The 25,808-nt window shown below is 40.1% G+C and overlaps 1 protein-coding gene across 1 annotated transcript; it reads right to left on the reverse strand.

The window, feature by feature from the left end:
- Positions 1 to 3,311: 3,311 nt before the first annotated feature.
- Positions 3,312 to 24,464, reverse strand: DTHD1 (death domain containing 1). The gene is made up of 10 exons (XM_054383304.1): positions 24,190 to 24,464; positions 19,532 to 20,425; positions 18,699 to 19,029; positions 17,871 to 18,050; positions 16,191 to 16,435; positions 13,664 to 13,828; positions 12,781 to 13,070; positions 11,557 to 11,801; positions 4,773 to 4,830; positions 3,312 to 3,601 (listed from the first exon to the last, which is right to left on the reverse strand). The coding sequence occupies exons 1-10, from the start codon at positions 24,462 to 24,464 to the stop codon at positions 3,312 to 3,314; spliced, it is 2,973 nt and encodes a 990-aa protein (XP_054239279.1).
- Between the last annotated feature and the right edge of the window lie 1,344 nt (positions 24,465 to 25,808).

A 25,808-nucleotide genomic window follows, 5' to 3' on the forward strand; every position in this document is an offset into this window, starting at 1 on the left:
CCCTTGTCCTATCATTGGACATCACTGAGCAGAGCCTGGCTCTGTCCTTGTGATGCTCACCCTTCATATAACAATGAAGGCACCCCTGAGTCTCCTCTTCTCCAAGCTAAAGAGCCCCAGCTCCCTCAGCCTTTCCTCAGAAGGGAGATGTTCCACTCCTTTCAGCATCTTTATGTGGCTCTGCACTGGACTCTTTCAAGCAGTTCCCTGAGGTTCTTCTTGAACTGAGGGGCCCAGAACTGGATAAATATTCCATATGCAGCCTCACCAGGGCAGAGTAGAGGGGAAGGAGAACCTCTGTCGAGCTACTAACAGCACCCCGTGTAATACACCGCAGGCTAACATTGGCCTTCTTGGCCACAAGGGCACACTGCTGCCTTAAATTCCTAGGAATAGGCTGAATGCAGTTGTGTTTAGATGCTGCTGAAATGCCCACAATTCTTGATGCTTTGCACTGATTTTACTGATACAATGCAGTGGAGTATCCAGGTCTCTAGAGATAGCTGTTTGTTTTTAGTAGTGTTTTATTCACATAGCATTATTATTTTTGTTAGACACAGAGGCCATCTTGTGGCAGAATGTTGGCATTTGTATTAAAAGACTTTTAATTTAGATGGCATAATGAAATCTGATTTGCTGCAACATTTCCAGTCTTATTTCTAGTGTCACCATACATTGATCATAATATACTTGTGCATTGTGACAGTATTTGCTGAGCCTGCAGCAGGATATTCATTCCTAAAGGGAAGGAACTGATGACAAAAGATCTGATGACAAAAAGTGTGATAATGTTTTCCACTTAAAAGCCAGTTTACATTTTAAAAGCATCTTTATTTATAGAAAAAAAAATCAGGAAATGATGGCTGTGTCACAGTGACAGGGTTGATTTCCACAGATATTCTGTCTCACAGTTAAAACCTTATAATCCCACAAAATGAGATATTACTGACTAGATCAATCAAACTAATGAATACAATTGCTACTTATTTTTTCTTTTGCCATGCAATATTCTGATTTATAGCAATGTAGCACACGTGTCCTCTGAAAATATCTAGACTAAAAATATGCATCAAAATTAAGATTATTCAGCAAGACATACAGGGATTATAAATAGTCTGAATACTAGTAAATTAATAACTCTAGATGCAGATTAATAACTCTAGATGTAGATTAATTAATAGTTATTAACTCAGATTAATAACTCTAGATGTAGATTAATATTTAAGGTTTGTATGGTATTATTAAAGACAAAAATAATTGGTACCAGAATAACATTAACTAAAAAAAAAAAAAGTGTGAAATCATAGAACAGTTTGGATTGCAAGGGACCTTCAAAATCATCTAGTTCCTGCCATGGCCAGGGATACCTCTTACTAGACCAGCTTGCTCAAAGCCACATCCAGCCTGGCTTTCAACACTTCCAGGCTTGGAGCCTTCTCTGGGCAACCTGCTCCCGTGTTTCACCACCATCATAGTAAAGAACTTCTTCCTAATGTCCAATCTAAATGTACCCTTGTCCTATCAATAAATGCCCTTGTAAAGAGTACCTCTACTGTAGGCCCCTTTGGATACTGAAAGGCTGCTAGAAGGTCTCCTCAGGCCTTCTCCATGCTGAACAACCCCAATTCTCTCAGCCTATCTTCCACTTAAAATTATTTTTGTTGTTTGTCATGATCTGGCTAATCCTTATGGCCGTTTTATTATCTCTTGTTCCTCTTTTCATTAGTATTTATTGCTCATGATATCATGTGTAAAATTGGGTGAGATACATTGGCTGACTCTGCTGAGCTGGATTCAGGTTTATTCTTTTCTTACATAGATAAAGCTCTTGCATAATTTGATTGGGCTGATGACTCCTAGTAGTGGCCTTTGCTGAAATATCTCTTTTATTTATCTCAGAAAGTATCTCTTTCTCCATATTTTGTCCCATAGAATCACAGAATTCTTTTGGTTGGAAGAGAGCTCTAAGATCATTGACTCCAACCTTAAACCTAAGACAACCATGGCCATTAAATCGTGTCCCAAAGAGCCAGGTCCACAGGTTTCTTGAACGCTTCCAGGGATGACAACTCCACCTTTTCCCAAATTTGACAGCAACATGAAAAAAACCCAAACATTACCAAGGCAAATAAAAGTGAGGCAAAAAATCTAGTAGATTTTTATCCTGGTTTTCATTACAGCAGAACTACTTCTAGAAACTGATTAGATATTCACATGTGGTAGCACTGAAATGTGCTATGACGGTCACAAGGATAAAACCCATTCACTGAAAAGATAAAAGTCAGGATTAATCACTACCAAACCTGAAAGTAAGAAGAAATGTCCCCTCTCTGTGCATTATAATGATCTATTATGCTCTTGTCTGGAGAATCTGGTAGCTGTTATTACTGGATGTAGAGTAATTTGTGTATCATGCAATGATTCATAGAGAATATTTCCTAATGTTTAAAGTATGTAGAAATAAAGTATTATAGAGTTGTTTAGGTTGGGAAAGACCTTTGAGATCATCGAGTCCAATCATTAACCTAGCCTATGGTTCTATGTCAGCTGACTATGGTATGTACAAACAATTAAAGTACTTAGAAACACAGTGTCATAGAATCATCATAGAATCATGGAATGGCTTAGGTTGGAAGGGATCTTAGAGATCATCTACTCCAACCTCCCTGTTATGGGCAGGGACTCCTCTCAAACACACTTGTTTGCTCAAGGCCTCATCCACCCTGGCCTTGAATACTTACAGAGAGGAGGTGTCCACAACCTCTCTGGACAACCTATTCCAGAGTCTCATCATTCAGAAGAACTTCCTAAGATTCAGTCTAAACTCCCTCAGCTTAAAACCATTCCCCCTTGTCTTGTTGGTAGTCACCGTTACAAAAAGTCCCTCTCCAGCTTTCCTGCAGGTTCCTTTCAGGTATTGGAAGGTAGCTATAAGGTCCCCCCCCGCAAAGTCTTCTCTTCTCCAGAATTCTCTGGAGTCTTCTCTTCTTCCAAAATCACTATGGTTGGAAAAGACCTTCAAGATCATCAAGTCCAACTGTTATCTGTGTTATCTAAACATATGCAGGCCAGTCAATAATTCTTCCTACCTGTATTTTCAATATCTCACTTTTCCACGGAAGAAATGTCTACTTCTATCAAGCAGGGACAATGATATTTTACTTTGGTTTAGTAAAGAGTTTGCAGATTAAATAGGCAGTGTGGTCCCTGCCTGCTATTCCTGTCACATGTTCAGTCAAAGGTATCGTGGAAATACTCAGACCTTTCAACAAAAGGAAGGGAAATTGGGCTGTTGGTTGCCAGTGACTCTGTCAAGCAAAGACTTTGTTTTGCCACCTAAAATGAAGCTCTTCTGAAAGATCACTTCTGCCACTCTTCCGCAAATAGCGAGACAGGAGCTGCTGTTTATCAGTTGACCTTGGAAGGGTCCTTTGCCAGCAGCAAAACAGCTCAAAGATCTGGTGTGCTACATTGTCAGGGCACTTGAGCCTAACAAGCTGGAGCACGCTCCGACGAACAGGTAAGCACAAAGCAGGCAAGGATGTATTATCTTCTGCAAGCTCTTCTGCAAGCCAGTACAGCAAGTTGTCCCACAGGGCCTCTGAAGGGCAAAAATCAATAAATTAAGATTAAATAGAATTAAATTAAATTATTCTTTAGCTATGTAAATCTCTCTTTCTTTTGAAAAGCTTTCTGAAGCTGGAGCCTCCATTGCTAAAATCCCCAACTAAAAAGGGTTTGGTTTTGACTGTTAGAATCACAGAATGCCAGGTTGGGAGGGACCCCAAGAATCATCTCGTCCAACCTTTCTAGGTGATAGTGGTTCAAATGAGGTGGCCCAGCACCCTGTCAAGCTGAGTCTTAAAACTTGTCAATGTGGGGAATTCACTACTTCTCTTGGGAGATTATTCCAATTCTCATGGTGAAATTTTTTCTTCTGGATCCCAGCATCATCACTTCTTATTTGTAATCCAATTTTTTGTAACTGCACTGGGACATGAAGTGACTTTATTCAAGAGCAGATTCAGCAATGATCTATAACTTTTAGAACTGCATAGGGAAAGGTAGCAATAAAATAAAAGGGGTTAGGCATTTCCTATCACTGATATATCAGTGATACTGGAACTTCTCAGTACAAACTGCATCTCCTTATATAGAAAATTCTACAGTATATATTAAAGAATTTTATATACTGTTCGAACCCATCACCACAACATTATCTTACAAGATTTCCTGGTCAAAAGATGTTTTTCTCTTGTTGTTTTTTTGTTTGTTTGTTTTTCTTTTTTTCTTTGAATAGCTTTTAACACATTAGAATCATAGAGTCATTACTGTTGGACAAGACCTCTAAGATCAGCCCCCTACCCAGCAACTCCAGGACCACTAGATCATGTCACAAAGTGACATATCTACTAATTTTTTTAATGTCTCCAGGGATGGGGACTCCACCACCTTCCTGGGCAGCCTGGTCCAATGCCTGACCACTCTTTCAGGAAAGAAATTCTTCCTCATATCCAACCTAAACCTCCCCTGGTACAGCCTGCGGCGATTTCCTATTGTTCTGTTGTTAGTTACTTGGGAGAAGAGGCCAACACCAGCCTCACTACAACCTCCTTTCAGGTAGCTGTAGATCCCTCATATTGATTCCTCATTGTGGCATTTTAAAATGTCAGTAACAGCCAAACCAAATCCTGACATTTAAAAAACAAACAGCAAACATAGGTATTATTAATACTGCTATTGCTATTAATCTATTATGTAAGTGTTCTTACCCGAGGAATCAGAAGAAATTCTTTTCGTGCTTCGTGGGCGGTTGATCATCTTCTCATGCTGTCAGTAAGGGAAGAGAAATGACCACATGAGGAAGGGATGAGGCATAGGAATCACAGAATGGCTTAGATTGGAAGGAACCTTAGAGATCATCTATTCCAATCTCCCCACCATTGGCAGGGATGCCTCTCAGCTAAACTTTCTTGCTCAAGGCCTCATCCAACCTGGCCTTGAACCCGCATGGAGGAGGCATCCACAACCTCTCTGGGCAACCTAATGCAGAGTCTCACCTCCCTCGTACTGAAGAGCTTCTTCCTAAGATCCAGTCTAAACCTACTCTCCCTCAGCTTAAAACTATTCCCCCTTGTTCGCCCCCTTCCCCCCCCCCCCCCCCAGCAGCCTTTTTGCAGATTCCCTTCAGGTACTGAAAGGCAGCTATGAGGTCCTCCTAGAGTCTTCTCTCCTTCAGGCTGAACAACCTCAGCTCCCTCAGCCTATCCTCATAGTAGAGTTTCTCCAGATATTGGAGTTAATTGCAATCAATCAGCATTTAAGATTGTGTCTACTTCCAGTGATGTCATTACTGAAAACCAGTGAACACCATCAGCAGCTATAAATGGCTAGCAATACATCACAGGGATGGTTATTGCATCTTAGTAAAAGGTTTATGCAATTGTACAAGTGTTTGAACAGTAGCATCATGTCTCTGACTGGTGTATAGAAAATCTGTACAGAACCTCCCTACATGAAATGGATTCTCATTTTGAATGCTGCATTGACTTTGCCTTGCTGCCACTGTGTTCTCATTAAAACTGTGTGCTTACCATACTGTTTCAGGGGAAATACCACTTTGCAGGTATGCAGTAGCAGAGGTTAGGGGTAGAAATCATATTGTAACTACATTTATTCATAGAATCGTAAAATCATAGAATGTTAAGGGTTGGAAAGGACATCTAGACATTATCTAGTCCAAATCCTCTGCTAAAGAAGGATCACATAAGGTGGGCCACACAGGAACATGTCGAGATGGGTCCAGACAAGAAGACTCCACAATCTCTCTGGGCAGCCTGTTCCAGGGCTGTGTCACCTCACTGTAAAGAATTTTCTGCTCATGTTGAGGTGGAACCTCCTGTGTTCTTGCTTTTACCCATTGTTCCTTGTCCAGTTATTGGGCACCAGTAAAAAGAAACTGGCACCTTCATCTTGACCCTCAGATATTTATAGAAATTCATAAGATCCCCTCCCAGTCTTCTCTTCTCAAGACTAAACAGCCCCAGGTCTCTCAGGCTCTTTTCATAGGAGAGATGTTCCAGTCCCTTCATCATCCTTGTAGCCTCTGTTGGATGCTCTCCAGAACATTCCTGTCTCTTGAACTGGGGAGTCCAAAATAGGGCACAGTAGAGGCAGAGGAGAACCTCCCTAGAACTGCTGGAGACACTTTTATTGGTGCACCCTAGTTTATATAGTTCAGCCTTTAATATTAAATCACTAAAAATACCAGAATTCAAAAGACAAGTTCCATTAGAAAGTACAGAGTTCTTCCTCCTTCTTCCTCTGAACATGGGAGAGAAAGAAAAAACATAATTTGTCCTTTTTCTCTATGACTGAGAAACAAGAAAGCCTTGTAGGCTTGATTGTTGTTTTCTACTCCATATAGAACAAGAAATTATGTACATAAGCCCTGAGCATAAGAAGAGATTAATTTGTGTGAAGTGAATTTCAGCTGGGTTTTTTTGTGGTTACAGGATGTGATTTTCCTCTTTTTGTCACTTTTATTACCTTTGTCACACACATTCAGTTGTATTACCTGGCTGGTTTATGCACAGCTTTCCCTGTAAGACTTGCTTCAGGTTTATTCACTGAGCTTTTCTTTTTTTTTTTCCATTTGCAAATTAAGGATATGAATCTCTGACTGGATAAATTACTCCACTTTTTCCTGCTGGGTATACTGAGCCAGAGTTCTGCTGTGCTCATCTTAAATACTTTTATAACACAGACTTCATATATTGTTCAGTATTTGGAGTGTTTCTTATATACGGAGCTACACACCCAGATAGTCAATATAGTCCTGTTACCTATTCACTTGTGAATTAACTTTTCATCAGAGCTGCACTCAGTCTTGGTAGGGGGTTTTAGCATGCAGAGAATGCACACAGGATGTACTGCCTGGCAGTGCAAACCCATCCTGTGCTGTACTCACCCTCAAATATTTTGGTGCTCACAGGATGCACTGCCTGGCAGTGCAAACCCATCCTGTGCTGCACTCATCTTGAGATCAAAATCTGCCTCTTGCATGCCTTTACAGCAATCCTGTCACTGGATGTACCCTAGTGTGAAGCTAACATAACATGGCTAAAAAATTCCCTCAAAATAAAGGGAATAAATCTGTCTTCCAGAAGAGGGCGTTGTTTTTCTTCCAAGACTCAGCTTCCTTTAATTATGCATTTATATTTAAACATTTTCTTTCACTAATGAGAATTTAGCACCTCAAAGGTCTGTTTGAGATTTTCAAAGGTATTGTAGATGAACTCAATTACCCATGCGTTGACTTTAATCTGAACCACTTTATGCTACTTACAGTTAAAATAGTGGTAAAAGGGGTAAGAATTGAAAATTAATATTGTCTAGAAATAGTGTAATAATATACAATGCATCAGATCTAAAACATTAAATCTGCCTTTAAAGATCAAATATCTGTGGTGAGGTGCTAAATTTACCCAGGGTTCAGCTGCACTGGCTTTTGCATCCACTCTTCTGGCTGACAGTGGAAGTAAAAGATTCTTGGCTGTCAAAGCAGTTTTGTAGTCTGCAAGGTCCTTCAATTTAGCTAAGCAACTGCCTTTCTGAAGCAGAGCATCACATGCTATTTTGCTGTTAGTCATTAGACCTAAAACTTCAGCAGAATAGTAATTTGATAATGCTTGTGTGCATTACAACCATCTCTTTTTTGCAAAGCATTCTGATTTCAGCCAATAATACTGAAGTGCTCTGTCAGATGGACCTCTCAGACACCACCAGACTCTAGCAGCATATCAAACAGGACAGACAGAAAGGAGAAATTAACCTTTTCCATTCTTCAGCTGTTTTGCATAAATGCAATTGCTTTGAAATCAGAAGGAGAAGTGACTGATGTGCACATACATACTTGACATCAAATCCTAATCCACTGGCTCATGTTGACAGTAACAGGACTGACTAACGAGTGTTTACTAAATCCGAGGAAATGAATGCTCCATAGATGGGAATTGTTAGTGGAGATCTTACTTATGTACAAGTAGAGCATGTTTAAAGTACAAAGTGCTGTGAGTGTTTGCATACAAAGCGAACTACTGCTTAGACCACTGGCAGAAATATATTTGTAAGAGAATAGATAATGTGGGCACAAACATATAAAAATGGTTTATAATATACACAGTTACTGTATTCTCTCTGCAGTTCAAGATTTAGGTGGGAATTTTGCAGGAATGAGTGAAAATGTAGTTAAAAGGTTTGCCTTCTAAGGATTTAATCTGTCTTTCTTACAGCCAAAAACAGGCACTGTGGATAGTTCTAAATTTATCATCTGGGAAAAAAAAGCAAACCACAGAACAAAACAAACCACCACCACGAAAAGAAAACAGAACAAACCCCCAAACCAAACCCAACCCAACCCAACCCCAACCCAACCCAACCCAACCCAACCCAACCCAACCCAACCCAAACCAAACCAATAAACAAAACCCCGAAGTTAATGTCATTTTGCTGAGAAAATGTCTATTGTTATGCTTTGATAGGCTTTCGAGATTTGTAGCAGCTGAATTGTTGTCACAGATTCACAGAATCAGCCAGGTTGGAAGAGACCTCCAAGATCATCAAGTCCAACTGATCACCCAACCCTAACTAATCAACTGGACCATGGCACTAAGTGCCTCATCCAGTCTCTTCTTCAACACCTCCAGGGACGTTGACCCCACAGTAGTACACAAAATAGAAACTAGCAAAATAAAGGGACCAGGACTCGAGCATATCTCTGCAGACAGGAATGTGGTCAGGTAGTTGTAGGTGCTGTGACAACATGTTAATGACATCAACATATGACTAATTCTGGACAGTGACAGTGTTCATATTACATGACCATTAACACAAGACTTGTGCTTTAATGAAGTGGTAAACAGCAGTTGCATTTGACAGCTGGCAGGCATATTTGTTTGTACAATTACCACATTAAATTTCTCCCTGACTGTGTTTTCTCATCTAGTTTTAACTATTTCCTACTATTTCTCTTATTCATTAGTAAGCCCACCTAAGTGTGAAGTAAAATCTAATTCAAGTATGTTGATCAGATCATGGATAGTAAAAACAGGGTTAATGTTCTTATGTTAATTATTATTCTCAATGCTGGTATCACTTAATTTTAGAACACATAATAAGATACAATAAGTAATTAGAATTTCCTTTTCATTGCTCTGGCATTTTATGGCATCTGGATTATTATTCTTTAATGTATGGTTCTGTCTCTCTTCCAGTCAATTCCTTTTCCAGCTCAAACACATTTTTAATGGAAGCAAATATCCTCTGAAAGTGAGTTCATCTCTTGATTATTTTTGTATGTAAAAAGTATATTCTTTTATAGTCCTGGTTTCACCCTGTTTACATCTGCCACTTACCAATATCATTGCTCTTATATCCTTTGAAAGGATTGGATATTGGGTGGGAATGTTGATCTACTTGAGGGTAGGAAGGCTCTACAAAGGGATCTGGACAGGCTGGATGCATGGACCAAGGTAAATTGTGTGAGATTCAACAAGACCAAGCACTTGGGTCAGAACAACCCCATGAACGCTCCAGACTTGTGGGACAGAGTGGCTGGAAAGTTGCCTGTCAGAAAAGGCAGAAGGTGTGCTGGTTGACAGCCACCTGATCAGGAGCAAGCAGTGTGCTCAGATGGCCAAGAAGGCCAAGAGCGTCCTAGTCTGGATCAGGAATACTGTGTCCAGCAGGAGTAGGGAAGTGATTGTATCCCTGGACTCAGCAATTTTATTCCTGGACTCAACAATGGTGAGACTGCACCTTGAATACTATTTTGGTGCCCCCACTACAAGAAAGACATTGAGGTACTTGAGCAGGTCCAGAGAAAGGCAACAAAGCTGGTGTAGGGTCTGGAGAACAGGTCTGGTGAGGACCAGTTGAGTGAACTGGGGTTGTTCAGCCTGGAGAAGAGAAGGCTGAAGGGAGACCTCATTGCTCTCTACAACTCACTGAAAGGAGGCTAGACTGACTTGAGGGTTGGTCTCTTCTTCCTAGTATCAGGTGACAGAACAGGAAGAAATGGTCTGAAATTGTGTCAGGGTAGGTTTAGGTTGGATGTTAGAAGAAACTTCTTAACTGAAAGAGTGGCCAGGCCCTGGAACAGGCTGCCCAGGGAGGTGGTGGAGTCACTGCCTCTGGAGGTGTCCAAGCAATGTGTGGACATGGCTCTTTGGGACACAGTTTACTGGCCATGGCAGTCCTAGGTTGACTGTTGGACTCAATGATCTTAGAGGTCTTTTCCAACCAAAGCAATTCTATGATCCTATAAACATTCCTTTTTCAGTTCCTACATAATATTTAACAGTGTTGACAATACTTCAGTACAGAAACTTCCTGGAGTGTTGTCATCAATGTATTGGCTCTCTGCCTAGAACAACTCCATAGTTCTGATCATCACCTTCTTTCTTTCCTCCTCTTCCAAATCCTCTTTCTGTGTTCTATGTCCAGAACTTCAGAATACAGTCAAGGAGCAGATGCCTCATAAACATATGGCATAAACTTCTGAGTGGTAATAGGTAATTTAGAGTAAGTCAGTATGAAATGAGGTATGTATGTCCATCCCAATAAAACAGTTATTGACACCTAAATTATCTGGTTTATTTTCTAGTGGCTCAGTATCATCATAGTCTGTGATTCTTCCCAGACAACTTCAGTTCTCTTAATATTTTGTCTCTCATCAGAATTTTCACTAAATTATCCAAAAGTTTCTCATGAAAATATTAGCATGGATCTGTGTGGGAGTTCACTAGCAATAATCACCCCTTGAGAAAATCAGCCACTTGACACTACTTTTTTCCCCCCCTATCTTTTAGCCAGCAAATGAGCCAAAAGAGATTTTTTAAAAATTATTCTTAAAATAATGGTTTAATTTAGTATGGAAATCAAGATTTACTTGGCTGGAGAAAGGTGTGAAGAGCAAGAGTGAACAACCCTGTAATGTTGTGTTAATGAATGTGACATCACCAAATAGTGGTGTGGGTGAAATTCCCATTGCCTTGTGTATCTATACACCAGTAGTTAGGTGTGTTGCACTTAGTTTACTAAGTATTCACTAAAGCCAAATAATCAGCTTCATTGGTGTTTTAGAATTCTTCATCATGATAATAATTGAAGTAGCTGAATTATTAAGGGATGTTTCTTCTCTATTAAAAAAGGAACAAGCTCTTTACCATGAGGGTAGTGGAACACTGGCACAGGTTGCCCTGGGAGGTGGTTGAGGCCCTATCCCTGGAGATATTCAAGCTGAGGTTCAACGAGGCTCTGGGCAAACTGATCTAGTTGAGGATACCCCTGCTTACTGCACAGAGGGTTGGACTAGATGACCTTTGGAAGTCTCTTCCAAACCAGACCATTCTATGATTCTATGAAAAAATCCTGATTTTAGGCATTATCAGTTTTAAATTATTATGATGGATGGATGGATGGAGGATAGATCTAAAAAAATAAGAGGGTTTTTTGTTGCCTAATTAATCAGTAGCATTCAATTGAGAAACCCACCTTTGGTAATGTTAGTGCTAATTTACACAATAGAGAGTGCTGTTGATATTCACCACTTGGCATGGGTTGTTCCCATTCCTTGGTTATCATCTCTCTGGTAAGTTTATAAAACACTGCTGTTCCTTTGTAATGAGGTGAACTGTGGTTACCAAATTCATCCACTTCTTTAATTTGGAGCTCCAGCCTGGATTTTCTTTGTGAATGAAAGATCAACCTGTAGACTTTTCCAAAATCTTTTCCATTCTCTGCAGTTCATGTAAAAAAAAATATATATATATAGTTTATTTAGACACGTGGCATCTAAAATAATGCATTAGGATGAGTCTAGTAGAGCTTATCATAATACAGTTGTTTATTTTTACAAGGGCTTGTAGTGATAGGATGAGGGGCAGTGGCTTTAAGCTGGAAGAAGGGAGATTTAGACTGGAGATTAGTATGAAATTCTTTCCAGTCAGGGTTGTGAGACACTGGAACAGGCTGCCCAGGGAAGTTGTGGATGCCCTCTCCCTGCTGATGTTCAAGGCCAGGTTGAATGAAGCCTTGAGTGACCTGGTTTAGTGGAATGTGTCTGTGCCCATGCCAGGGGGTTGGAACTAGATGATCTTGAAGGTCCCTTCCAACCCAAAGGATTCTATGACTCTCTGATTTAGATGATTACACATGATTAAATTTAGATTTAGATTAGATATTGAGAAGAAATTCTTCCCCAAGGAACATGGAAAGAGGTAAAGCACATAACCCAGAGAGAAATAAAAATTAAATGGTGTTGTGAATGGAATTAGAAGCACATGCTTTCTGATTACTCGGGATGGATATGTGTCTATCTGGAATACCAAAATGAATGGAGGCAGAGAGGTAGGTGCATTTTTAGGCTGTGTAATTCCTTTTTAATTGATGTCTCTATGCTGTCCTTTCCATACATGAGCAGACATTCCTTCGGGACTGGAGAAACCTCTTTTTGAAGAATAATCCTTTCTTGAGGGTAAAGGAAGTTTTCATTGGGAAAGTGTATGTACAAAATGTTCAGGGGGCCAAACATACATTTTAGGATTCTATGATTTTCTTTTTCAGTTAGAGCACTTTCCTTGTTGCCAAGAAGTAAAACACTGAAATAATTGAATGTGCTGTGACTAACCACAATCTACTTAATGTTCACATATGGTATTTCTGAATACCTGAGATGATTGACATTGTTCATCCAGATGAATCAATTAGTTACCTTACCTGAAGCACAAATATTGCCTTTAAATCTAAAATGAACCTGCTCTCCTTCTCTTAATGGGAACTGCTGAGTAGGTTCTGGAGGACCACAGTAGCCCTCCTCATGGAGATTTTGAAGCTCACAGGTTAAATCTTTGGATGCAGATAGCAAAACTACTATTTGATATGGGTTTTCTCTTTTCTGGTACAGTATCACATTAGCCATTGTGCTGCAAAGAGCTTCTTCCAGAGCCTGGGCAAAGAGGAGAAGATATGTGTTGTCCAAGAGGAATGAAAGGCGAATCACCACAAACCTGTATGAAGGGGAAAAAAGGCAAGAAAATAAATATTTCTATCTTAAATTGTTTTATAAACTATCAATTTTTTATGTGAAGTAACACAAGCCTCAGCCTCCAGTGAGCCTTTTGCTGCCTCCTTTTCATTCATGGTTTCCAACACAAGAAAGGGTGGTAATTTTCCTGCTTCTGCAGAGTGTATTGACTCTTTGTCTCTGAACTCACACACACATACAAATTTTAGATGAAAATAAGAGAATATTTCCTAATTAGAAATTCCCATAAATATTATGGCTTTGTAGTTAGAGAGCCTAATCACATTTTCAAATAAAGATTAATCTTTGCATTTCCTGGTTGAAGTTTTGTATAGATTACATTGTGCACAATCTACACAATCTAGAGATAACAACATATTTAAGAACATTTGTATTTTCTGTAATTATGAGTAGCAAATCTAAATAGTCTTTTACTGCAAAGCAGAAGAAAGAGATGCTGGCAAGTTAATAATGAACAGTGGATGATTTCTTAATTCTACTAATTTCCTTTGATACAAATACTTGGAGGCAAATATTTTGAGTAAATAAAAGCTTATTAAATTATTCATACATTACCTTTCTAAATGCTCATTTAATTGAAATGATACAAGCCCATTCCTTACATACTGGATAATAACATCATCAAACACCTTCCACCCTTCTTCTTTGTTTCTGTGACCTAATAATTTCAAAGTATCCCTGAGATTCTCCCCATTTTTTCGCATAGAAGCACTCAAAGCCCTGGGGAAAAAAAAAAAAAAAAGAAAATATGAGAAAAAAGACAATGAAAAATAAATCCTGCAGAAAGAGTAAGTTTGTATTTGTAGCTTTGCTTTCCCTTCTGCTCTCCTTGATGACAACATGTGTTTTTTGCCCACCTTGCTGAAAATCTACACGTGGAACTACACTCCTCAGTATGTAAGTGATGGAATTGTTAAGAGATTTTTTTTCCCTTTCAGTTCTCCAGAAAAAAAAAGGGGTGGAGGAAAGGAAAAAAAAGGGGTGAAGGAAAGGAAAAAAAAGACAGGTTTCTATTAAAATTACTGTTGATTAATCTGTTATTTAATATCATGCACAGTAATTATTATGGATTGTCTTTGAGTCATTCACCAAGGTTTAGAGTCTCTAGAAGCAGATACCTGAATAGAACTCCACCAACCCATTTTTTTCTTCCAGATGCAAATATTATTCAATAATCATGAAGGGATTTAGAAAAGAAGGCATGACTGCTATCCATTATCTCTTTCAACAGAGAAAACAGAAGAAGGCTGTAGTGAAATCAGGTGGTTATGCTGATATCACACTCAGAATCAAGTAACTGTGACATGACATGCTCTGGATAATTTATTCTAACGACTGAATTTATTCTAATGAACACAAGGGTGGTTTTAACAGAAGCCCATCACTCCCTTCTCACCCACACTTCTCCTTTTCAATTTTTTAACAGTGGATTGTGAATAACCCATTCACCTGAAATTCAGACCCTGTGTAAACTCAACAAAGAAAACACTCCAAACACAGACAGGGACATCTTTTACTACACCAGGTTACTACACCAGGTTGCTCAATGCCTCAGTCAGTCTGGTCTTAAACACTTCCAAAGTTTGAGGCATTCACAACTTTTTTTGGCAACCTGTTCCTATGTTTCACCACCCTCCTAGTAAAGAACTTCTTGCTAATGTCCAATATAAATCTACCCTTCTCTAGCTTGAAACCATGGCTGTCACTGCATGCCATTAGGAAAAGTCTGTCTCCAGCTGTCCTGAAGCTCTCTTCATGCACTGGAAGGCTGCTATAAGGTGTCCCTGGAGCTTTCTCTTCTCTAGGCTGAAGAACCCCAACTTTCTCAGCTTGGCTGGAGCAGAGGTGTTTCATCCTCACTCCTGATAGAAAGATAATGTTCAGCACATATAAAGATTACACATCAAATGCTGTATGCATTTCCCTGCTGTAGTATAAGAATTGTAGGGATATGCTCCAGTGTTTGTAACAATGCTTCAAAGTATAACAAACTGTATTAAGGAACTATCATATTTTGAAAACAAAGAAATGACTACTTAGCAACTCTTAAAATGCCTTCCTTCCTTCCTTCCTTCCTTCCTTCCTTCCTTCCTTCCTTCCTTCCTTCCTTCCTTCCTTCCTTCCTTCCTTCCTTCCTTCCTTCCTTCCTTCCTTCCTTCCTTCCTTCCTTCCTTCCTTCCTTCCTTCCTTCCTTCCTTCCTTCCTTCCTTCCTTCCTTCCTTCCTTCCTTCCTTCCTTCCTTCCTTCCTTCCTTCCTTCCTTCCTTCCTTCCTTCCTCCTTCCTTCCCTTCCTTCCCTTCCTTCCTTCCCTTCCTTCCCTTCCCTTCCCTTCCTTCCTTCCTTCCTTCCCTTCCCTTCCTTCCTTCCCTTCCTTCCCCTTCCTTCCTTCCCTTCCTTCCCTTCCTTCCTTCCCTTCCCTTCCCTTCCCTTCCTTCCTTCCCTTCCCTTCCCTTCCCTTCCTTCCTTCCCTTCCCTTCCTTCCTTCCCTTCCCTTCCTTCCTTCCCTTCCTTCCTTCCTTCCTTCCTTCCTTCCTTCCCTTCCTTCCTTCCTTCCTTCCTTCCTTCCCTTCCTTCCTTCCTTCCCTTCCTTCCCTTCCCTTCCCTTCCTTCCCTTCCTTCCCTTCCCTTCCCTTCCCTTCCCTTCCCTTCCCTTCCCTTCCCTTCCCTTCCCTTCCCTTCCCTTCCCTTCCCTTCCCTTCCCTTCCCTTCCCTTCCCTTCCCTTCCCTTCCCTTCCCTTCCCTTCCCTTCCCTTCCCTTCCCTTCCCTTCCCTTCCCTTCCCTTTCCCTTCCTTCCTTCCCTTCCTTCCTTCCCTCCTTCCTTCCCTTCCTTCCTTCCTTCCCTTCTTCCTTCCTTCCCTTCCCTTCCCTTCCCTTCCCCTTTCCTCTCCCTTCCCTCTCCCTTCCCCTCCCTCTCCCCTTCCCTTCCCTCTCCCTTCCCTTCCCTTCCCTTCCCTTCCCTTCCCTTCCCTTCCCTTCCCTTCCCTTCCCTTCCCTTCCCTTCCCTTCCCTTCCCTTCCCTTCCCTTCCCTTCCCTTCCTTCCTTTTTTGACAACAGTGAATCTGTGGTGAAGTCGTTCTTACCAGGGATGGTATGCTGCAGCAACCCTCCTTACTGTAGCACTAATGGCTCTCGTGTGTTCTGTTTCATCTCCTTGCCTTTTTTTGTCTGGGTTTGAAGGACAGGGTAGAGTAATAGTCACTGGGTTGTTAAATGGTTGGGCTGAAGGATGCTGGACATAAACCAGGGCACTAGTAGATATCACTGAGTGGAACATATCCTGTCTTGCTTTCAGTGTCGAAAGCAATGATGGCTCAATTGGCTGAATCTAAAGATAGAAAGCAATTGTAGAATTAATTTGTAGATGAATAAATCTTCTCTTACGTGCCTGAATTTTTACAAATTAATTTATCTTGTGGAATTGGACTATCACAGAAGTTTTAGGTTCCAGGAACAACCTTATCAATATATCAAGACTTTATACAAAGCACAATCAAGTGCTTTGATGTCACCCAAACCCTGCAACCTTTATTGACTAGAATATTTTGATTGTTTTGTTCAGATTTCAAAACTCCTGATCTCCCTCTGATTTTGATAATTTTCTAAGATTTTTTCCCTTTTATGTTTTGTGGTTTGGTTTGGTTTTGATTTTTGGGTGTTTGGTGGTGTTTTGGTTTTTTTCTCCACTGTTGATTTTAGCTGTTTTTTACCTCAAAATCAATTTTTTTATGGAGGAAGGGAGGAGCACATTGTAACTGAAGCAAATTTGGAGATTATTCTCAGCATAAGACTAAGAGGTGACAAAGCCTGTCCTTGCACTGCGTGCTACAAATGATGAACCACAGAATCACAGAATGGTAGGGATTGAAAGGGACCTCTGGAAATCATCAAGCCCAATCCCCCTGCCAAGGCAGGCTCACCTAAAGAAGGTTATGTAGGAATATGTTCAAGCAAGTTTTGAATGCCTCCAGAGATGGAGACTCCACCACCTCTTTCAGCAGTCTGTTCAAGTGTTCCGTAACCCTTATATTAAAGAAGTTTTTCCTCATTTTTAGGTAGAACTTCCTATGTTCAAGTTTGTGCCCATTATCCCATGTGCTGTCACTGGGCACCACTGAAAAAAGACTGGTGACATCCTCCTGACACTCGCACTTGAAGTATTGATAAGCATCTATGAGGTCCCTCCCTCAGTCTTCTCTGTTCTAGACTGAAAAGACCAAATTTTCTCAGTCTTTCTTCTTAAGAGACATGTTCCTGTCCCTTAATCATCTTTGCAGTCCTTTGTTGTACCCTCTCCAGCAAGTCCCTGTCCTTCTTGAACTGGGGAGCCCAGAACTGGGCACAATATTCTAGATGTGGCCTCACCAGGGCAGAGTAGAAGTCAGGTGAAAAAAAAAATAGTTTCATTAACATAAACACTGGGCCAAGCAGCTGAAGTTTGGGAGTTGATGCTTATGTCAGTACTGAAACCAACTGTATTTTCTGGAGTTCATCAAAGCAAGCTAGATGGTTCTTTTTAGCTAGAGGCATCACTGATGGTTCTTCTTTTTACTTAGAGATGTCATTGTCTACTGACGACATTATGTGGTTTAAAGAAAGTTGACAGGAAACCATTTGCTGTGTTTACAGGATGTGGAGCTGCAACCACTTTTCACAGATTTCTAATAGTGGAACAGGTTGCCCTTTAACATTATTGACATCCTTGCTTCAGAACTGATCAGATAAGAGACCTATGGAACAAGTATTGCGTATTTCAAGCTCACCTTTAACTGCATGGGTGCTGGAGAACTGAATGTTTCTGGATGGTAACAGAAATTGATTCTAGGATCCACACTCAGCTTTTGTGGGAGTCCTGCCTCTGGAACAGTAAATGCTTCTTTCTTTAAACATGACAACACAGAAAATACACCCAGCTGGTAAATTTTCACTTCTGCAAAGGTTTTCTGCATAAAAAGAATGCAGGGTTAGAGTACATTGGAGGGGAAGGAAGCTGTGTTCCGCTCTGGATTAGCATTTTGAAAAGGCAACATTATTTATAGAGCAAGATGTGAAATTAAAATACATTATGTATTATTGTCATCTAGGTGCCCAGTTATCTGGTGATCTCTAGTCATCATCTGATGTCATTAATATTCCAGTGTATGACTGGGGTGAAATGAAACAAGCTTACAAACTGGGTGATGAATCTGGCCCGATGCAATTCTTTGCATTTAAAGAAAAAGAACCATCTTGTGTTTCTTTGAGATGGATTTTGGACAGAGTTGTGTTACTTCTCTGTGGTCTGAATGCAAAATCATTCCCCTGAAGCTTTTAATTTTATCAAATATTGCAATGTATTGCACTTGTTTACAAAAATCATGAACTCAGTCATTAGTATTGTGGGAAACACAAAGACTTGCTTTAAAGGTCCTTGTTAAACACTAAGTTTGAAAGAGAATTAGGTCTTGAGAAAGTAGGAAGACAATTTCAACTGAACCCCACATTGTGAGCAATAGAGGTTAATAATTACAACTTTACTTGTAACTCCACAGAGGCTTAACTGAGAAGCTGGAATGATGTTTCTTGCAATGCTTAGACAAGAGGTTACCAACCTTATGGCTTCCTTGGTGTCTCTCCAAAGAAACAGGAGTTAAGTAGTTGGATTGAAAGTTCACATCAGTCACCTTCACCATAATCTCCCGATAATTTCCTCTGTAGCATGAAGTAAATGGGATTGCAATGCTGATAGGGAAAGGGATTGTTTTCTCATAATCAGAGCATTCAATACTGATGACGTTGCTGACCAGCTCCTCAGAATCCTCCACCACCAAGGAGCTAGTGTCATTGACTATCTTACACTTCAGGTACTCCAAAGCAGCTGCAGGGGCTTCAATAAAACAAGCCACTTCGTATTGATTCTTGTTACTCTTTTCCACTAGAAATCTGGTGAAATAAAGAGTGTAAAATATTATTATTTGTATTTTGGGTGGGGTAGTGTCTTAGATTTTTAATGAATGATGTACTACATTGTAGTGTTGTCCATAAAAACATGCTTGTGAATAGATGGGAAAACCTCGCAAGTTTAATATTTAGTCTGTTTCAGAAGAGTCTACAAATTGTTATCAAACTGACCCATTGCAGCCTTTTCCTACCGATTTCCAACAATTTGGAAAGTACTGACTTCACTGGCTGTGACTCAATGCCTCTCTGATAAAAAAAGAAACAATTATGGAAAGAAATAGAAAGTTACAGTTTACTTGAGATCAAATTGAAGGTCTTCATTGCTCATGCTTAAGTTGTAAACTGCTGTTTTGTGCATGGCCAGCAGCTGTCCAATAAATGCTTATTGAGTTTCTGGGCCCACAGATGTTTAAACATGTTTACACATGTGCTAAGAAGCAATATTGACATACATCTGTTACTAAAGAGAAAAATATGTGCTTACTCTTTCTTCATCCAGGGCCTAGATTTTTGTACTTCTTCTGAATCATTCAAAGAAGGATTCACAGTGGTAACACCACCTGTTTCTGCTGAAGCTGTGGATGTAATTTGGTCATTCCTACAAATCTCAGGATTTGTTTTCATTTTACTGTCTTCAGTTTGCTCTGCCAGTCTATGCTCTTCACTTTCTACCCTTTTTGAAGATTCTTTGACTATTGCCTTTTTATCCTGTTCTGAAAGATTCTGGACAGTTCTGTCATAAATGACTTCCTGTGTCTCAGGCAGATTGCCTTCCTCACTGCTTGTAAGAGCATGCTGAAAAGCCTGTTCTGGAGAATTTTTAGTAGCAGAGCTACTTTCATGAAGTTTATTCTTTCTATTGCAATCTTTTTTCTCTGAAACAGAGTTGTGTTCACCATCTTTCTTTTTCATTGGAGGTTCTCTGTTGATGTGCTGTTCTCCAGCAGATATGTTTTCAGCTAATGATGCCACAACATCTTTTTCCACAGTTTTAGTTTTGTTTTTCTGGATTTCCTTAACATTCTGACTTTCTGTCTTGTTCAGAGAAGGAGTTCTTTGGGATTGTTGACCGGGACTAGAAGATGCTTGCACAGGCTCTGTTGCTTCTCCTTCAGAGCAACACACAGCTGTTTCTTTAGAAGCATTTTGAGCAGTCTGGATCTGGGAGCCATCATCTTGTCTGCAGTTAGCAGCATAAAGTTTATTTTCTGTCTCTTGAAGGTACAAGACCACATTTATGAAACAATCCTTCACTTTCTGCAGACAGTCTTTAATTCTGCTGTACTCTGAGGCAAAAAAACAGGTAACCAATTGAATTTTGCTATGAAATCTAGCCAAAATGTGAACACTCTTAGGCACATACTGAATGAATTCCCCCCTGTTTCACAGTGCCATTCAATACACAAAGCACAATATATTTCCTGACTTCTGTTTCAGATTTTTGCACTTACTGCTATTCAGTTTGATTCAGTTTCTGAAGAACTGAATAGAGGCAAGTACATTTGTGTACCTGCCCAAGTGTCTATTTGAGAAAGTACTCCTGTGACAACCTTAATGACCACCTTTCTAATGATCAGACATTAGATATATGCTTAGTGATAATTGGTCTATTGGTAAATCAGGACAATCAGGCAATTGGTAAATAATAGTCAAATAAATTTGGCAAATAATTCTCAAATCCATTTGGGAAGAGCTTTAGATCTAAACGCTAACTGTATGTATTTCCTAACATTGAATCCTGCAAGATTCTAGTGCATGTGTCTCTAACAAAGCTCTTCTCCCCAGTAACAAGAGACAGAGCAGGAGGAAATGGCCTCAAGCTGCCCCAGGGGAGGTTTAGGTGGAGTATTAGAAGAAACTTCGTGACCGAGAGGGTTCTCAAACACTGGAAGAGGATCCCAAGGGAGGTGGATGAATCTCCATCTTTGGAGGTGTTTAAAAGCCAGAGAGATGTGATGCTGAGGGACATGGTTTAGCCCCAGATTTGGTAGCTAGGTAATGGCTGGACTTCATGATCTAAAATGTTTTTTCCACATGAAACAATTCGGTGATTCCCTTCTATGATTCAATATAGAAGATGCTTAGCATCTTTGAATTTTTGCTGTGGACAATAGAGGATAACACAAAAACACTAGCAGATGTACAACATTGAACTTCACCAGTTGTGGCCTCCAGTTACAGGAATGGTTGAGGCTGCTGTTGCATATAACTTGAAACACTTGGTGAAGAAGAACAGGGAACTGCTTGAAAGAGTCCATTGCAGAGACACAGAGATGATTAAAGGAGAGAAACATCTCCCATGTGAGGAAAGGGTGAGGGAGCTGGGTCCCTTTAGCTTGGAGAAGAGGAGACTGAGGGGTGACCTCATTCATGTTTATAAATAGGAGGTTCCATGTAAACATAAGGAGAAACTTTTTCACTGTGAGCATGACAGAACAGTGAACAGGCTGCCCAGAGAGGTTGTGGAGTCATTCTCTGGAGACATTCAAAACCTGCCTGGATCAGCTGCCCTAGGTGATCCTGCTCTGACAGGGGAGTTGGACTATATGATCTTTCAAGGTCCCTTCCAACCCCTAACATTCTGTGATTCTGTGAAGATTGCACAAAAATCACATGATCACAGGATGTTAGGGGTTGGAAGGGACCCCTGAAGATCATCCAGTCTAACCCCCCTGCCAGAGCAGGACCATAGAATCTATTGCAGGTTGCACAGGAATGCGTCCAGATGGGTCTTGAAAGTCTCCAGAGAAGGCAAATGTACCATTCATGTAAGGTTTTATCCTATTTAACCTATTTGTTTTATGATCCTTCATTTTTCTTATCTAACATAATTTCTTGGAAGTACTTCCAGATGTTCTCTCTAAGGATTTCAGATGTGCTTCTTTCAGCACTCTCCCCATCTTGTGCTGTCAATCTCTACAACTTGAACTATATCTTCATTAGTTAAATTTATTGCAAAGCTCTTAGAAAACTTCTTGTTTAATTCTGTTTGCTGTGTGAGATCCTGGAAAGTTTTGTTTGGCAGGTTAAATCCAGTCCAAGTCAATAGAAATAAGAAACTTGTAGAGAGTGAACCACAGGATGGTGGCTCTGCAGTTACAAAGGACAGAGACACAGGGGAAGAACAATAGAAAAGACTGATACAAGATTACAGGAAATCACTGGCTTGCCTTCACTTCTTTCAATAATGTCATGTGTGGTAAATCAATATCTCAAGGTTTTGACCTCAGAAAATAATTCTATTGAGTAAAAATGTCATTGCTCATCAATGTGCCTGTCCATGTAAGATCAGTGTGGGATGTTATATGACCTAGATTGGCTTTTCACTTTTGTCTGTAATTTGAATTGCTTAATTTAAACCTACAAAGACAACAGTTCAGAACAAAAGTTTTTTTCTTGTTGAACCCAGTCTAAAACCTATTCACTTTCTCAGGTCTGGAATGACTTGTTCTTGGATTTGGATTTTGACTATGTTTGGGAAAACAGTAAAAAAAAACCCAAAACCAAAAAATAACCAACAACAATCAAACACACACACAAAAAAATCCAAACCCAAACCCCCAACACAAATCACAAAAAAGGAGCAAACATATAATGATGTTTTTATTATATGTATTTTTTCCACTGGTAGTTCAAAGAAAAATATGTTTGCCTGCTGGTTTGCCAGGGGCACTTTTATAGCTGTGAAGCAGTTATAAATAGTTTAACTAAAGAATTAGAAATAGAATCATAGAATCATAGATTGGTTTTGGTTGAAAAAGACCTTTAAGCTCACTGAGTCCAAACTTTAAAATATCAGTTTTATTTACATTGGAGATTGTTCTGAGTCACTTACTCCAAGAAGGACATTGAAATCCTGGAGCATGTCCAGAGAAGGGCAATGAAGCTGGTGAATGAGAAGAAATGGCTTCAAGTTGCACTAGGGGAGGCTTAGTTGGATATTACGAAAAATTTCTTCCCTGAAAGACTTCTCAGGCATTGGAACAGGCTGCCCAGGGAGGTGGTGGACTCACTATCCCTGCAGGTGTTGAAGAAATGTGAGGACATGCCACCTGGGGACATGATTTAATGGGCATGGTGGTGTTGGGTTGATGGATGGACTTGATGATTCTAGATGTCTTTTCCAACCTTAATGATTCTATGATCCATAACTTATTCTGATATCTCTTTTTGCAGTTTTTCAGTTCACAGACTCATTTTCTGTTTAGTTGGTTGGTGCAGTTTTTTAGGTTGGTTGGTTGTTTTTTTTTGTAAACTCATAATGTATTTTTCTTTTTCCCCTCTGAAGCAATCTAAAGAATAATATCAGTATATTGCTCCTTTTCTGGAAGCAGAGTCATCAATCACTTTTTTAATATTTATCTTCATTGTGATTCTTGAGAGGAGAAGAGGTAAAGGAGTTGAGAATGAAGGAGCAAAGGTGAGTCTGGCAAAAGGAGGGGTGGGAGAAAGACATTGTTTAAATTTTTGGCCTTTGTTTCTCACTATCCAATTGGCAATAAATGAAATTTATTCTCTAAATTAAATTTATTCTCTAAATGAATTTTTTTCTCTAAGTCAGTTTTGCCTACAATGGCAAGCATTAAGTGATTTCCTTTTCTTTATATCAACACATGAGCTTTTCCATCCTATTTTCTCCCCCTGTCCTGTTGAGGATGGAGAAAAAGATGCTGGGTGAGCATCTGGGACTTGGCCAAGATAAACCCACCAAAGTATAATGCACATAAATCTTTGAAACAATTCTGTTTAGTTATATTTCTCACATAATGAGAATTATGAGTCTTACATTTAATCTTATGTAATAGACTTGAAAACAGTGAGATGCAACTGTTGAAATATAAATTATTTTGGGCTAATCATAAAATCATTAAAGCTGGAAAATACTTCTAAGATCATCAAGTCCAACTTTCTACCCAACACCTCCATGACTACTAGACCATGTCCCAAAGTGCCACAGCTACTCGTTTTTTGAACACCAGGGATGGTGACCACCATTTTCCTGGGCAGCCTGTTCTAATGTCTCACTACTCTGGTGCTGAAATACTAACAAATGGAAAGTAAGATGCCCCAGCCTCATCACACAGAGGAATTTAGCAACCAGTATACCAAGTCTGTTCTGTATACAGATAAATCCCTCCATACTTGCCTGGACTTGAAGTCAATTCCTGGTGCTTGTCATGGAGAACAGTCAGCAAGTGGCAGACGTCTTGAATACTTTCTGTAATGTTCTCCAGCTCCTGACTGAGAGATCTGCTCAGCTCTTTTGTTAAAGAGGTCAGTCTAAGCACATATTCCACTACACCTTCATTATCCAGATCTCTTTTCTGAAGCACATCTCTTGATAGCAATTTCAGGTGCAGGATTTTTTCCAGGAGTTGGTCTGATTTGCCTGCAGGTGTAATCTTCCCTTCAGCCATTTCCATTCTACACTCCGAATATGCTACTACACTGCTGAAACACTTTCACAAGGTGCTGTTCTTGTTTCAGACTACTACACTGTTTAGTGTTTGTAGCCTAAAGAGCATTTTTGAAAGTGCTTTGTTATATGCATCCTGACAAGTCAAAGTCTAGTTCAGGAGCTCTGAGTTGATGTTGACTGTTGAGAAGTTACTAGGTGACAGAGAGGAGTGGTTCTCCTGTAGCTATGGACAAGCTTTGCCAAGAGATGCCAACATACACCATGCACCTTTGAGGGAACTTGTGCAACTCAGTTATGTAGCACTGGCTTAAATTTCAGGAGCTCTGAGTAATTTCTTACTTCAGTAGTTGTAAATGATGAGTACCTATGAAATCAAGCTTAACTGTGAATTCATCATTATATAGTCACCAACAACGAGGAAATATTTTCCTTTCAAACTAAAGGAATGTTGTTGGCCACTTGACATGATTTTCTGACACTCCTATCTCATTTGTTGCCCAGAGGCAACAAACAGGAGGGACAGATCCAAGCTGGTATCCAATCTGGATGATGTATTTGAATTACATGTAGATTTCAGCAGTACAAGAATCTACAAATCTGATTTTGTGATTAGCAAAAATATTTATTAGCAATAGACAGAGTAAGGGTGGTGGAGCATTGGAACAGGTTGTCCAGGGAGGTTGTGGAGACTCCTTCTCTGGAGACTTTCAAAACCCACCTGGACATGTTCCTGCCTGGCCTGCCCTAGGTGATCCTGTTTTGGAAGGGTACTTGGACTAGATGATCTCTGGAGGTCTCCTCCAACCCCTAACATTTTGTGATTCTGTGACATTTAAAAAAACCCTTTTCTTCAGTGAATGAAATTTGAGTACTGATACCTCAATGATAATCTTTGCAGTGATTTAGTGTGGTCAGCAGGACCAAAGAAGTGATAGTCCCCCTGGATGCAGCACTGGTGAGGCCTCACCTTGAGTACTGGGTTCAGTTTAGGAATCCTTACTACAAGGACATTGAGCTGCTGAAGTGTATCCAGAGAAGGACAAGGAAGGTCCTGGAGAACAGGTCTGGTGAGGAGCGGCTGAACGAATTGGGGTTATTTAGTCTGGAGAAAAGGAGGCTGAGGGGAGATCTTCGTGCTTCCTGCCTGGAAGGAGGTTGGAGTGAGGTGGGAGTTGGTCTCTTCTCTCTAGTAACAAGTGATAGGTAGAGAGGAATCAACATCAGGGGAAGTCTGGGTTGGATATCAGAAGAAACTTCTTGACTGGAACAGGCTCCCCAGGGAGGTGGTTGAATCCCCATCCCTGGAGGTATTTAAAAGTGGCAGAGATGTGGTGCAGAGGGA

Source organism: Indicator indicator, chromosome 8 (assembly GCF_027791375.1).
Source record: "Indicator indicator isolate 239-I01 chromosome 8, UM_Iind_1.1, whole genome shotgun sequence".
Lineage (NCBI taxonomy): Eukaryota > Metazoa > Chordata > Aves > Piciformes > Indicatoridae > Indicator > Indicator indicator.